Genomic DNA, 15,770 nt, shown 5'->3' with positions numbered 1-15,770 from the left:
ATTTATTGAGTACTCACTATATTCTAAGCATTATATAAGGAGATGGGCGTACAACAGTGAGAAAGCCAGACTATGGTAAAAAAAATCCTCAGCCAGTTAATAAAGACCTGAAAACTAAAGATATAGATGTAATTACTAATAAAAATTAAAACATTCCTTAGGTACCTTTGGGAAAGAAAATGCAAATAAAAACATTCCAAACTAATTTGCTTAATTGCACAGTAGCAAAGCATAATCCTAAAAGGAAGATGATTTTATATATTTGGACATATAAGATAATATAATTTTATAATTTCTCTGTACCCTTAGAATGTCCTCAATTACAACAAAATGAGAACTTTATTAATTTTTATTAATTAATTAGGCAAACCTACTAATAAAATTTAAATCTATTTTTCTCAAGTGTATATTTCAAAACAATCTCTTACTTTCTTGTTTCTTCTTAAGGAGGGAGAAGATAGAAATAAATAGGAGATAAGAAAAAAAAAATTTGCTCAGATGCCTCCATAGTCCTTTTCCTCAGAATCTAAGGATCTGTAAATAATGTCTTGGCAGAACTTCACACTTTTTTAAAAAGCAAGCAGCAATTCTTAAGATTCTATTATACTGTAAACCCAAAAGGCATAGAGACACTGTGAAATAACCAAACCTCCAAAACCCACTTAGCTACAAGGCCATTTCCTGAGCAGACCACTCAAGCAAGCAAAAAACAAACTACAGAAGAAAACAGAAAGCTTCATTTTTTTTTTGTTGTTTTGGAGTTTTTTGGTTTGGTTATTTTGTTTTGTTTTGTTTTGTTTTGAGACAAGGTCTTGCTATGTTATCCAACTTAGTCTGGAGCTCCTGGGCTCCAGTGATCCTCCCACTTCAGCCTTCCAAGTAGTTGGAACTATTATTTTTTAAAAAATATAAGCCACTGCTTAATTTATCATACTTCCTTCTACAGATACTGAAGGGCAATAAGAGCATAATGCTTTTTGATGAAGATTATGTTGACTCATTTGTATCTTGTGGGAAGATAAATGCTGGGGAGGGGAAATAAGACATGCAGTAAAGGTTGGCAAATACCTAAAAGAGTTTCAGAATTTATGACGAATCATTTAAACCAGTCTGGCACAAAACCTAGGTGAACACAACAATTCCATGCAATAAAAGACTCACAAACATTTTGCCAGAACCATCAAGGGTAAGCTCTTGTGGGAAGTAAATTGTAGATGCCCACCCGAAGAGGAGTGACCAAGAGCCACATCTCACTGCTGCCTCCTGTGGCTGTAGTGTTCGGTCAGAAGGAAGAAGAACAGAGAAGAGTGCTGGTAGCCATGTCACCTGTTCCAACAAGATGGGGGGAGTATGTTAGTGTAAGGGGAAATATCAGTATCACGGAGGTCAGGAATTAGATTACAATAAACATTAATTCAGGAGGATTTCAGAGAAGACTATAAGGGCAAGATAAACTAGTCAATAGGAAAAACACTCAGGATTCTCAGAACATCCTTCTCTCTTTCGGATGAGGAGGAGGCATGTTTTACCCTGGAGAAGATACTTACCCAACCTTAGCTTTAGTTTTCACTACGCTTGCCTTTCCCTACATCCCAGGGTCATTGATTTGATATGGGAGATACAAATATATATATATATACACTCTGTGAAACATTCAGTCCTTTGCAAGCATTCCCTTGATCACCAAAGTCCATTGGAAATTTCTCCTCAGAGTCTTTTAGATTCAACCTGTCTTTTCTATTCCCACTTAGCCCCATTCCCATATTCACATCTGGATTCCTATAGCAATAAACTTAGATTATCTTCCCATCTGTATGTCTTCCATTCTAGTATCTTCTGTTAACCAAGGCTGGATGAAAGTTCTTAAAGCTGCACTTTAATGCTGAAGTATCAGAATAGTTACTGATGGTCCGTGGAAACAAGTCTAGATTCCTTAGCTTGTCACCAAGCGCCCCTGCCCCATCAACTATCCTCACCCAACCTGTCCAACCACATCACCCACAGAACTTGTTCGTTCTACTATCGCTCCTTTTTCTACTTCTCACCTTTACCCCTAAGTCTCACCATGATGAAAATAAAGCCATAAAGCTCAATTACTTTTTTTTCAAAAATCTTGCCCCAACTCTGTTTACCATGATCTTCTCCTAGTCTGAATCTCTTCAGTATAAATCTATATATTCAGCTATAGAAGTTTTCTTCATTTATTCAATTTCCTTATCTCCTATAAATTTATTTAAGAGTTTATTCAGAAGATGCCCTGTGTAGTTTCAGATTCATCAAAGGCATGGCAGTGTCTTCTATGCGTTTGTATAACCCACCGTGCTTAACATGGTCTTGAGTATACCTAAAATAAATCTGTTGTGGTAAAGTAAGCTAGTGTGGTTAGACTTTGGTGAGGGATCTACTCTCACTTGGTTACTCATTATGTCAATTACTCCATGTCTTTTTCCTGGCACCGTCTGTGCGTCTTGTCTCTAGCTAGGCACTTACATTATGTCAGGAGCAGATGGGCCTTCCTACATGGAGACACAGGAACCTGGCAAAGGGTGCTTTCCTGAATGCTGCTGCCCAAGCAGCAGGGCTATTGTTATGAAAGGAATGGTGTTAATACTGAGCTTCAGAGTCCATCTCTGAAGGACTGCAAATGGCCAGAAAGAAATGACCTCCTATATCTCCAGAATAGACTTGTTTCTCCTTTTATAAATGAACACACACACACACACACAATAATAAAAAAATAAAATAAAGGAACACAGAGGAGGCTTATAAAATACCTCTAATGAAGCTTGTTTGATTTTCTCATGTTTTCACATCATCCACGGTAGGAAAATCTCCCTATCCAACTTCCAATCTGCTGCTGGTCACTGCAGCATTCTGTGACTTCACTAAGCCCTTCAGTTCACCTGCTGCAGACTTCATAGTCAACCTCCCACGTACTATACAGGGAAGCATACTCTGCCTTTGGTTTCAGAATCCTCAAGAGGCAAAGGTCAACTAATAACTTGCAATTGAAGCATTTTTTTCTTTCTTTTTTTTTTTCTGGAGACAGAGTTTTGCTGTTGTTACCCAGACTGGTGTAAAATGGCGCTATCTGGCTCACTGTGACCTCTGCCTCGTGAGTTCAAGCGATTCTCCTGCCTCAGGCTCCTGAGTAGCTGGGATGACAGGTGTGTGCCACAACGCCCAGCTAATTTTTGTATTAGTAGAAATGGAGTTTCACCATGTTGGCCAAGCTGGTCTCGAACTCCTGACCTCAGGTGATCCACCCACCTCAGCCTCCCAAAAATGCTGGGATTACAGGCGTGAACCACCACGCCAAGCCCGAAGCATTTTTTTTTTTTTAAATAAAGAGCATCAGGATTCTTCAAGCTTAGCATCCTGTTCATATATAATCAAACTAGAAGTCTCATCTGAGTCAACAATTTATTCATTCATTTAATGAATATTTTGAATATCGATATACATGTCAGAGAATGAAGAGGATGGGTGCTACAGAAGTATAGAACAAATTGTATCATTCAACGATCCTTTATTCTAGTGGGGAACATAACTATACAGATAACTACAAGTTAAGGCCATTTTTTTTGATAAGAAACATAAAAGTGGTGCAAACAAAAGTTCAAGGAGGCAAAGACCACTTCTTGTTCTTCAAGACCTTCATGGAAAAAGTGGCAATTCGGTTGGGTCTTGAAGATGTCTATAGGTAGAGCCTCAGAAAAAGCAATACGAAACACTGAGAATAGTAGGAAGAGGGGCAGCTTTAGTGAGCGGCTCAGTTTTACTAGAGCATTGGGGTTGTAGAGGAGAATCATGGTTGATTAAGGCTATATAGGACAGTTAGGGCCAGATCCTGGGGGAATTTGAATATCAGACTGAAAGTCAGGCTTTATTTGATGAACAGTAGGGAGCTGCTGAAGGTTTTTTTTTTAAACAACCTTATTGAGGTAGTACTGACGTACAATAAACTACACATCTCAATTAAGTATACAGTTTGATAAGTTGGTGTGAAATCATCACCCATGAAATCACCAAATCAAGATAATGAACATATGTAATTACCCTCAAAAGTTCCACTGAAGAATTTTAAGAGAATGGCATTCAAAGCAATGCTTCTGGAAAGTATTTCTTGATTAAAAATATAAATGCCCCCTTCTGATAAAATGTTTAAGTCTTGTAATCTTCATTGGTATGATATATAATTTAAAAATGAATTATGCCATATCTAAAAATGAATTAAAACAGTAGACAAACCACAGCTTTGATCAATCTGATGGCAGTATATAGGACAGACTGAAATGGGGCAGAAACAGAACAATCGAAAGCCCAGCTAGAAGGCTTTATTAATAGTCTAGGCAGTTGCTAATAAATCTGGTAGAAGAATCAGGACAAAAAGGAAATGAGAAAGACTAGTTTGGGTGAGTTGGACTGGGGAGAGAGCAACAAGGTAAAAATGACTAAGGTTTTGAGCTAGTTATATGGCAAACCGGGCGAGTACGGTTAAGAAAGGTACACATAAATAAATAATAAGCATCTGTGGGTATGGATTCGAGAAGAAGGGAAGTAAATCATATTTAGGAATCACTCACATTGATGTGAAAGGTAAAGCCATTAAGAGTGGTTTGAATCTGCGAGAGAAAGGTTTAATGAAGAGAAAAAAAACAAGCTAGAACCTTATGAACTCTGCAACATAGAGTTCCAAATTGCTTAAAATATTCCAGGCGCTGGCCCTTTACAAAGTGTATTGTTTTATTTATCTCTCACAAAAATCTTATTATGTTACCAAATCATCTCTATTTTACAAATGTAGAAACTAAGGTACAGAGGAATTAGGTCACTTGCCCAATGTCACATAATTAGTTTATGGTGAAACTAAATTGTTAAAATCAGACAATCTGAATCCATTTTTAATTCCTGGGTTGCGATGTCTTGTTCCTGCAGCCCAATCACTTAAGCTCCCCTAAGATAGTCTCCTAAAATACACAACAACGAGGCCAGAGCGGCTTAACCCATTTGCCTTCTATAATCCCCATGGGCAACGTATCTTCAAATCTCAAGATAATGAAGTATACTTGGAACTGTTTTATGAGCAACATAGGATAAAACTGGGAGTTGGAATTATTCAATTTAGATTGAACTTGCTGAAACTTAGTTCAAATGCATAGACAAAAGTTTATTTCATAAGCAGAATAGCAACAGTCAAAGTAAAAATTTTGATTTTGCCTAAGAAGTCAAATACCACAAAACTTATCAACTTGAGTTTATAGGAATATAAGGAACAAAGGAGTACAAGCATCTTAATTGGCTGCCAAAAATATAATTTCTACTAAAGAGAAACACGACATCTCATTGATGGATTACTAACCTGTCGTGATTTAACTGGAAATAGAGGAAAAAGCATAACTGTATTTATTTATTTATTTTGAGACAGAGTTTCGCTTTTGTCACCCAAGCTGGAGTGCAATGACGGGATCTCAGCTCACTGCAACCTCCGCCTCCCAGGTTCAAGTGATTCTCCTGCCTCAGCCTCCTCAGTAGCTGGGATTACAGGCATGTGCCACCATGCCTGGCTAATTTTTTGTATTTTAGTAGAGATAGGGTTTCACCACGTTGGCCAGACTGGTCTCGAACTCCAGACCTCAGGTGATTCACCCAGCTTGGCCACTCAAAGTGCTGGGATTACAGGCGTGAGCCACCGTGACCAGCCAAAGCATAACTTTAAAAAGTAAAAAAATTGGCTGGGCGCAGTGGCTCACGCCTGTAATCCCAACACTTTAGGAGGCTGAGGCAGGCAAATTACCTGAGGTCGGGAGTTCAAGACCAGCCTGACCAACATGGAGAAACCCCGTCTCTATTAAAAACACAATAAATTAGCTGGATGTAGTAGCGGAATATTCCAGTTAGTAAATATTTTGGACTTAACCAGCCATATGGTATCTGTCAGAACTACTCAACTTTGCTATTGCATCGCAAAAGCAGCCATGGACAATATGTAAACAAGTGACTGTAGCTCTATTCCAACAAAACTTTATTTACAAAATAAGACAACAGGCCAGCTTTGACCTGTGGGCTGTAATTTGTCAATCCATTCTCTAAAGTGATGCCTGTCATACTCTGTATGTACATCAGAATCACCTATGGAACTTGTTTAAAAGGTAGGTTCCTAGGCTCCAGCCTACCCCTACAGAATCAGAATCTCTGGAATGGGAATTAGCAATTTAATACGGTCCTCAGGTGGTGTGTGAAGCACACTTTTAAAACTCTGTGCTATGCAGCTAGCTTCATCTAAGGGGTGGCCTTGCTGTTCTACATGTGGGCCAGCACTTCCTGCATCCTGTGGCAGTAAAAATCAGTAACTTTTATTTTCTTTGATCTTCCTAGTAGAAACAACTGTTTGGTTTTTTTGTTGTTTTTCCTTCCAATCTCTAAAATGCATAAAATAGTCCCTCTCAGGTGAAATTAACATGAAGTTTAGGTATGATTTTGAATGAAAATATTCAACTTAAAATAAGATTTTCAACCCAAAAGCTTCCTGAAATCCTTTAAATTGCAAAATTAGTGGACAAGATTCTTACCAAAGGACAGCGCTAAATCTTAAGGAATAATTTCCATTGTTCTCCCTTTCTCTCAAAATATCTCCAGCAAAGGCCTGCCCTGTTGCTTGTAATTCCACTACTAACAAGTCATTTCTTCGTGTCTGGAGGTATTTGCTTCAACAGAACCTCATTAAAACTCATGTGAAAACAGAAAGTAAAAAATCTCTGTCTGTGGTTTGTGTTAAGTTGACAAAACAAAACCAAAAAAAAAAAAAAAAAAAAAAAAACAACTCTGTAGGCCTCTGGCAGCTGCTCCCAACTTTTACAATCAGTAAAAAATAATTTATTCAGCCAAGTTCAGTTCTGATAAAATGAAAAAAGTGGGTTTTTTTGTTTGTTTGTTCATTTGTTTGTTTGAATGGCCAGGAATCAATCAGTAAACAAGGAAGTGATGTTCAGGCCGGTGAATAGCTCCACCTCTTCACCTCTCCAGATTTTCCTAGGAAAGACAATGAAAATCATATAGTCAAAGGACTGGCTTTCAGGAACTTCCTAAGAAACCAGAAAATGATCTGCAGATACCTCTAGGAAATGTAGCTCTTATTAAGATTTTCACTGACCCTGGAAATGGAAAGGAGTGCTCTATGACAGCAGAAGTTCTAACGATTACTAAAACATGGGCTTAGAATACCTTCTACAGTCACCACTACAGCAAAGACTGTTTTTACTTTTTTTCTTTTTCCTGAGACAGATTCTTGCTCTGTCACCCAGGCTGGAGTGCAGTGGCACGATCTCAGCTCATTGCAACCTCTGCCTCCTGGGTTCAAACAATTCTCCTGCCTCAGCCTCCTGAGTAGCTAGGATTATATGCATGCACCACCACATCCAGCTTATTTTTGTATTTTTAGTAAAGACAGGGTTTCAGCATGTTGGTCAGGCTGGTCTCGAACTCCTGACCTTGTGATCTGCCTGTCTCAGCCTCCTAAAGTGCTGGGATTATAGGCATGAGCCATGGCACCTGGCCGACTGTTTTTTCTTAGATACTATTAAGGTGATTCTGACTTCCTTAACATACACATAAAGATGTTACGGAAAAAAAAGACCCAGAAATTTACCAGAGAAGAGAGTGAAGCCAGGCTGAAATTAGAACTCTACCACGAATATACTTTACAGATGATTATGTGTAGGAAATGAAGATTAGCTTTACAGTAGTCAGCAGGCAATATTTTAGGTAGCATGACTCTGGAGTCCAGCTCCCTCCCACAGGCTGAGCTTCTGTCTGCTGCACACTATTTCATAGCAAGAAAATCCAGGCATTTTTGCAAAGTAGGGAAGCCTGTTTTCCTGTTGTTTTCCAATTTACAAAAAGGGTCATGAATTGGAATCCCAGGTATTAGTACAAAAACAGTGCAAATACCTAGCAAAACCAGGAGCCCCGACATACTTACCCAACCTCCCTGGCCCTGGATGAACTCCCGGATGGCTCTGTTCCCATTGATCATACCCATCATGGAGTTAGCCACCTGTCTCACCACTTCAGGAGCCATGTGAGCCACACACTCAAGAAGTTTCACTGACACTGCCAGAAAGGCTCTCTCATAAACTAAGCTGGAATCTGAGCCACACCAGGTCCTGCTGACAGATTCCACCGTACTCTGAAGCATAGCTCCTGCCTGAGGAAAGACAAAGGAAGTATCAATAGAGTATCACTCAAAAAGTGCAGGAGGCTGCAGGCGCAGGAATCCAGTAAAGCGATTGTTTCTAAAAGAGTGCCAAATGTGCCATTGGTGGTATCTAAGGAAATCTGAGAGGGTAGATGGATAATCTTTTCTTGTTTTAATATTTTGTCATCTTAATGGGCATTTGAAAAATACATCAGTAGTGCAACAGCAGGGGCTGCAAGTAAAAGAAAAAAAAAAAAGAAAATACATAAGTAGTTCATCAAACCCATGATTTCAGGTCTTTGCTTAGGTTAAACAAAATGAATAAAAAACAATTTGAAAGGGAAACTCTAAAGCTAAAAAAAAAAAAAAAAAAAAAGGCTGGGTGCGGTGTTCACTCTGTAATCCCAGCATTCTGGGAGGCTGACGCAGGCACATCACCTGACGTCAGGAGTTCAAGACCAGCCTGGCCAACGCAGCAAAACCCTATCTCTACTAAAAATACAAAAAATTAACTGAGTGTGGTGGTACAGGCCTGTAATCCCAGCTACTTGGAAGGCTGAGGCAGGAGAATCACTTGAACCTGGAAGGCAGAGGTTGCAGTGAGCCAAGATCATGCCACTGCACTCCAGCCAGGGTGACAGTGCGAGACACCTTCTCAAAAAAAAAAAAAAAAAAGAAAGGCCAGGTGCAGTGGTTCACACCTGTAATCCCAACCCTTTGGGAGGCAAAAATGGGAGGATCACATGAGGTCAGGAGCTCAAGACCAGTCTGGGCAACATAGTGAGACCCTGTCTCTATGAAAAATTTTAAAAGGTAGCTAGGCAGAGTGGTACATGTCTACAGTTCCATATACTTAGGAGACTGAGGTGGGAGGATCACCTGAGCCTAGGAGATTGAGGCTGCAGTGAGCTATGATTGTAACACTGCACTCCAGTCTAGGTGACAGTGCAAGATTGTCTCAAAAATAATAATAATTAAAAATAAAAAACGGCCGGGAGTGGTGGCTCATGCCTGTAATCCCAGCATTTTGGGAGGCCGAGGCGGGCGGATCACAAGGTCAAGAGATCAAGACCATCCTGGCCAACATGGTGAAACCCCATCTCTATTTAAAAAATACAAAAATTAGCTGGGCATGGTGGCACGCGCCTGTAGTCCCAGCTACTCGGGAGGCTGAGAGAGGAGAATTGCTTGAACCCGGGAGGCCGAGGTTGCAGTGAGCTGAGATCGCACCACTGCACTCTACCCTGGTGCCTGGCGACAGAGCGAGACTCTGTCTCAAAAAATAAAAATAAAATAAAAAACTAATAATTAATTTAAAATAATTGAGTAGCTCTTTCTTTTCCTCTTTCCTTTTCAAAAATAGGATCCAAAAGCCATTAGGTAGGTCAAAGCAAGATCTGTGGGGATTTAGGGAGGCCAAGGGTAGTCACAGCTGAATATAAGAACCCAAACAAGCTAAAAAGGACATCCATGTGGGAAGGCACCTAGATCTTGATTTCTAAATATCATTCTCCATTAAAAGAAACCAGAGCTTTCTAGAGAATGGTTTATTTCAGTTTGGGGCTAGGCAAGTATAAGATCTGCTAGAAATTAAGGAATACTCAAATAATAATAGAGACACATCGAAGAGATGCAGTCCAGAGTGAAAGGACTCCAACTAGTTAAAACTTGGATGATTTGAGCATCTAAATAAATACTGATGTAACAGATTATAATCCACTGAATAAAGTAAGAATTCATGGGTCCAATGATGATAAGAAATGAATGCATTGAAATTTTGATGAGATATGGAATATTTACATAGTTTCAAAGTACCTTTCTATAAAACACTTATTAATTACAAAGGAGAAAAGAGTAACTTTATAGTGGAGAAGCCTTACAGACACCATCTTAATAACTAAAGTTAACATCAGTACTGGAACAAAATGAAATCTTGTGCCAATTGATGCAATGCACTGAGAACACAGCACTACTTCTGTGATATTCCTACCAAAGGTACATATCCTGAATTTATTCAAGAAGAAGCATTAAACAAACACAAGTTAAGGGACATTCAACAAGATAGACCAAGTGTCAAGGTCATGAAAATCAAGGAAAGACTGAGGAAAAATTCCAGATTGAAGGAAACTAAAGAGACATGACAACTAAATGCAATCTGTGACCCTGGCCTACAACTTTTTACTATAAATTACATTATCGGGACAAATGGCAAAACTTGAATGAGATCTAAGGATTAGATGATAATGAATCAATGAAATTTCCTGAGTTTGATTGTTAGATTTGGTTACATTAGAGAATGTCCTTGTTTGAAGGAAGTATAGAAGTATTAGGGGCTGATGAAACATCATGTCAACTCCTCACTGTCAAATGATTCAAGACAGAAATTATTTGTAACCTTGCAACTTTTTCCTGAGTTTAGGGCTATTTCAAAAAATATTTTTTTAAGGTTAGAGTGCAATGGCACCATCTTGGCTCACTGCAACTTCCGCCTCCTGGGTTCAAGCAACTCTCATGTCTCAGCCTCCTGGAGTAGGTAGGATCACAGTTGTGTGCCACCACGCCCGGCTAATTTTTCTATTTGTATTTGTATTATTTATTTAGAGAGAAGGTCTTGCTCTGTCACTCAGTGGAGTACAGTGGCGAGATCTCAGTTCACTGCAACCTCCCTCTGCCTCCCAAGTTCAAGCAATTCTCCTGACTCAGCCTCCCGAGTAGCTGGGATTATAGGTGCGCACCACCATGCCTGGCTAATTTTTGTAGAGACAGGGTTTCACCATGCTGGCCAGGCTGGTCTTGAACTCCTGACCTTAGTGATCCACCTGCCTCAGCCTCCCAAAGTGCTGGGATTACAGGCATGATCCATGGCAACCAGCCAAAAAAAATCTGTTTAATAAGAAAAAAAGTCAACTCAGCTATCAACTACCTAGGATAGCCTCATGGCAAGCAACTGGGAATAACAGGTCCACTTCTGCCTGAATGTAGTGTAGGCATACTGCCCAAACTGTGTACAGCAGGAAGAATAAAGCATAATGGTAAGAGTGTGGTTCTTTTTTATGAGACAGAGTCTCACTCTGTCGCCCAGGCTGGAGCGCAGTGGCACAATTTCAGCTCACTGCAACCTCCACCCTCCAAGGGTCAGGTGATTCTCCTGCTTCAGCCTCCCTAGTAGCTGGGATTACAGGCATGTACCACCACACTCAGCTAATTTTTGTATTTTTAGTAGAGACAGGATTCTCCATGTTGGCCAGGCTGGTGTTAAACTCCTGACCTCAAGTGATCCGCCCAGCTACTTTTTGTATTTTTAATAGAGATGGGGTTTCACCATGTTGGCCAGGCTGGTCTCGAACTCCTGACCTCAAATGGTCCACCCAGATGGGCCAGGTGTGGTGGCTCACACCAGTAATCCCAACACTTTGGGAGGCATCAGCCCTGGCACCCAACCAAAAAAATCTGTTTAATGAGAAAAAAAGTCTGAGGCGGGTAGATCACCTGAGGTCAAGAGTTCAAGACCAGCCTGGGCAACATGGTGAAACCGTGTTTCTACTAAAAATACAAAAATTAGCTGTGCATGGTAGCAGGTGCCTGTAATCCCAGCTACTCAGAGGCTGAGGCAGGAAAATCACTTGAATTCGTGTGGTGGAGGTTGCAGTGAGACTCGGTCTCAAAAAAAAAAAAAAACAGAAATTCTTATTGAGGACTTATTATACGTAAGGCACTGTTATAGGTTGTGTGAATATGTCAGTGAACAAAACAGGTTAGATGTTTGCTCTTGTGGTGTTATATGCAGGTAGGGAGAGGTTGCTGTACCAATAATTGCTTCCATGATAATTAATACAGGGGCATAATGATTAAATGAGATAATAATAGCACATGGTAAGTGATAAGTTAATATTAGCTGTCATTGTTGACATAAATCAGCGACCTCTCCTAGACTTTAAATCTAATACAGAGTCCAAGTGGTACTGCCAGTAATCAGCATTTTGATGAAAAGCCAGTGGGCTGCTGTAGGGCTTATCCCTCATTGCATCAGACTTGTAAACTGCCTATCATTCCTGTATATACTTCACTGCTGGACCCTGAGAGGAAAAGATGCCCACCCCAACAAAATAACTATCAAAATATGCATAGGCTGGGTGTGGTAGCTCACACCTGTAATCCTAGCACTTTGAAGGACGGGGGCGGGTGGATCACCTGAGCTCAGGAGTTCAAGACCAGTCCAGGCAACATGGCAAAACCCCATCTCTACTAAAAATAAATTTTAAAAAAATTAGACGGGCATGGTGGCACTTGCCTGAAGTCCCAGCTACTCAGGAGGCTGAGGTAGAAGGCTTGCTTGAGCCCAGAAGGTGGAGGCTGCAATGAGTTGAGATCACACCACTGCACTCCAGCCTGGGTGACAGAGTAAGACCCTGTGTCAAAAAAATATATATATATTATACTTTGCCAAGAATAGAGTACTATAAATGTGCTCTACACACACTAAGCACAGCTCTGATGAAGACCAAGTAGAAGGTTCGTCAGCCTATGCCAAAAGTTTTCCATCTCTGTACAACTTAGGTTTTAGTAAGTGGAGAATTCTTGCTATACCTCCTTGGAATATATGCCCCTAAATACTTGCACAGAACATTCCTAGTCACCATAGTGTGGGAGTTGTAAGAAAAGGAAGTTTAAAATAGAAAAAAAAGCATCAACAATAGCACGAAGTAGAAACTTCACCTGTCCCTGAATGATTTCTGCAAGGACACTTTTGGCAGAAGCTTCTAATTCTCCGTTGAACTGGTCACCCAACATCCGAAGGCGACCAGCGATGATTTCTACATCAAAAGAGCACGACTCTCCTATGACAGAGGGAACACATTTGTTACAATCCATGAAGCAAAGGCAAGTCCCAGCAATCTGGGCAATGAGAAAAAGTTATCTTGTGTTTTAAATATTTTTCACATAATTATCTCCCAAGAACTTAAATGTTCTGTCAACACCAATAGTCAGAAAGTTTCCCTTCATTGAGAATCTCTTTCACTTCAGGTGTTGCTGAAAGCTTAGAGTTAGAAACTTAAAGGAAATAAAACATACTTTTTTTTTTGAGACCAAGTCTCACTCTGTTGCCCAGGCTGGAGTGCAGTGCAGTGATCTCAGCTCACTGCAACCTCTGCCTCCCAAGTTCAAGCAATTCTTGTGCCTCAGTCTCCCATGTAGCTGGGACAACAGGTGTGAGCCACCACACCCAGCTAATTTTTGTATTTTTAGTAGAGATGGGGTTTCACCATGTTGACCAGGCTGGTCTTGAACTCCTGACCTAAGGTGATCCACCCACCTTGGCCTCCCAAAGTGCTGGGATTATAGGAGTCAGCCACCACACCCAACAAAAACCATACTCTTATTGACCTGCAATCACCACCTCTAGCCAGGAGCCTTACCTGAATCTACTTCATCTTCACAGCCTAGGTCCCGGTTGGCAACCTGCAATGTTGGGCTCAAGAAGTCCATGAGTAGAGTGTTCACAATGCATTCTGTTTGTTCCTCAAAAGTTTGGGGGCTCTTCATTTTAGATGTTTGCTGCCAAGTTTTGCTTTTCCACAAAAGCTGTTTTCAGCCCAGCACGAAGTTAAAAACACTAGTAAATCAACAAATGTTTCTACCTCTTGTAGTTTCCTGATGGGACATGTAGTCCTGGAACTTTTCCCACTAGCTTTCTTCAAACACAACTCCACAGAAAGATGAGACTTCTCTGAAAGGATTATCTACTTAAAAGACTTCAAGTTCTTTATCTCAGATCACACCCTAACCACGTAAGATTAATGAATAACTTTTATCATTAGCCAATCTAGAACTGAAATAGGGTTCAGGAAGAGCCTCTGGGGTAATTTCATTAAGAAATGCTTCCTTCTTAGGTCCTATATATTGTATAATTTAAAGGAAGATTTTAAAGTGACAGTGGACCAGCATTCAACTTCTGTTTATGGAATTTATTTGCCATAACCATACAATAATTATTTACCAAACAAGGAACTATACATGGCACTGCAAGTAATATAGAAAAATGACACAGGCACATTTATGTGCTCATGAAGCTTACACCTCAGCAGAAATGACAGCTATTAAATGACTAATCACGTAGTTAATTGTGCTATTGAGGTCAGTGCACTTTGATCAGTGCAGTGTAATAGGGAATCAAGACTTTGATAGTGTAATAGGGAAATATGCCCAGGGGACTGGGAAGGCTTCTTTAAAACAGTAACATCTGAGAGGAGCTCTGAGGAATAAGTAGGCATCCATTATACAAAAAGGAGGCATAACACTATTCTAGTTGGACGGGTAGCAGATATAAAGTCTGGGAAGGTTAAAAAACTCAACTTGGATTATAAATAGGGACAATACAAAATATTTCAGAGAAATTATGAGGATTAAATAAGATAACATTATATGGAATGGCCTAGCACAGTCTGGCATACAATAAATGTTAAATGTCGTCCTTTTAGCCAAGGCCTAATGACCAGGATGAAAGAGACCGGAGATTCTATTTCTAGCAAAAGGATTTTCCTAACAGGCTTGGATTCCATCATTGTTTTAAGAGATCTCAGGATTGGACACTTATCTGTAGTGGTTGCCTTCTTAATGTAGCTAAACGTAGATTTTGAGTCTGGGTCTCAGAAGCAGCAATCAAACCTATCAGCAAACTTATCACTCAAACCTGTCTGACCTGGTGAAGTTATTAACAGCTCCAACTAATAAAAGATTCAAGCATAGGCTGGGTGCGGTGGCTCACACCTGTAATCCCACCACTTTGGGAGGCTGAAGTGGGTTGATTACCTGAGGTCAGGAGTTCACGACCAGCCCGGCCAACATGGCGAAACCCGTCTCTACTAAAAAATACAAAAATTAGCTGGGCGTGGTGGTGTGCACCTGTAATCCCAGCTACTCAGGAGGCTGAGGCATGAAAATCGTTTGAATCTGGAGGCAGAGGCTGCGGTGAGCTGAGATCACACCATTGGCATTCCAACCTGGGCGACAGAGTGAGACTCCATCTCAAAAAAAAAAAAAAAAAAAAAAAGATTGAAGCATAAACAGTAAGTCAGTTATTCAGAATGGAATTTCTATCTTGCAGAATATCAAAGCCAATCTGATGTTTTCTGTTTCATTCTAAACGCATGTGACCACTATACACTTATTAAAATAGCCAAATTCAGAACACTGGCAAAACCAAATGCTGGTGAGGATGTGGGGCAGAAACTGTCATGCATCGCTGGTAGGAATGCAAAAGGGTACAGCCACTTTGGAAGAGTCTGGCAGTTTCTTACAAAACCAAATATCCTCTTACCATATGATTTAGCAATTATACTCCTTGGTATCTACCCAAAGGAGTTGAAAACTTGTCTACACAAAAACTTGCACATGGATGTTCATAGCAGCTTTATTCACAACTGCCCAAACCTGGAAGCAACCAAGATGTCCTTCAATAGGTAAATGAATAAATAAACTGTGACACATACAGAAAATAGACATTATTTAGTGCTGAAAAGAAATGAGCTATCAAGCCATGAAAAGATGAGGAGAAATTTGGGTGATAGTTGGA

The 15,770-nt window shown here is 40.1% G+C and overlaps 1 protein-coding gene across 1 annotated transcript; it reads right to left on the bottom strand.

Moving 5' to 3' along the window:
* Positions 1-6,400: 6,400 nt before the first annotated feature.
* Positions 6,401-15,014, bottom strand: BCL2L15 (BCL2 like 15). The gene is made up of 4 exons (XM_032249698.1): positions 13,615-15,014; positions 12,914-13,035; positions 7,982-8,206; positions 6,401-7,032 (listed from the first exon to the last, which is right to left on the bottom strand). The coding sequence occupies exons 1-4, from the start codon at positions 13,739-13,741 to the stop codon at positions 7,015-7,017; spliced, it is 492 nt and encodes a 163-aa protein (XP_032105589.1). The 5' UTR covers positions 13,742-15,014; the 3' UTR covers positions 6,401-7,014.
* Between the last annotated feature and the right edge of the window lie 756 nt (positions 15,015-15,770).

Source organism: Sapajus apella, unplaced genomic scaffold (assembly GCF_009761245.1).
Source record: "Sapajus apella isolate SASKATOON/1434 unplaced genomic scaffold, GSC_monkey_1.0 scaffold69, whole genome shotgun sequence".
Taxonomy (NCBI): Eukaryota; Metazoa; Chordata; class Mammalia; order Primates; family Cebidae; genus Sapajus; species Sapajus apella.
This window is presented reverse-complemented; position numbering and strand designations above follow the sequence as displayed.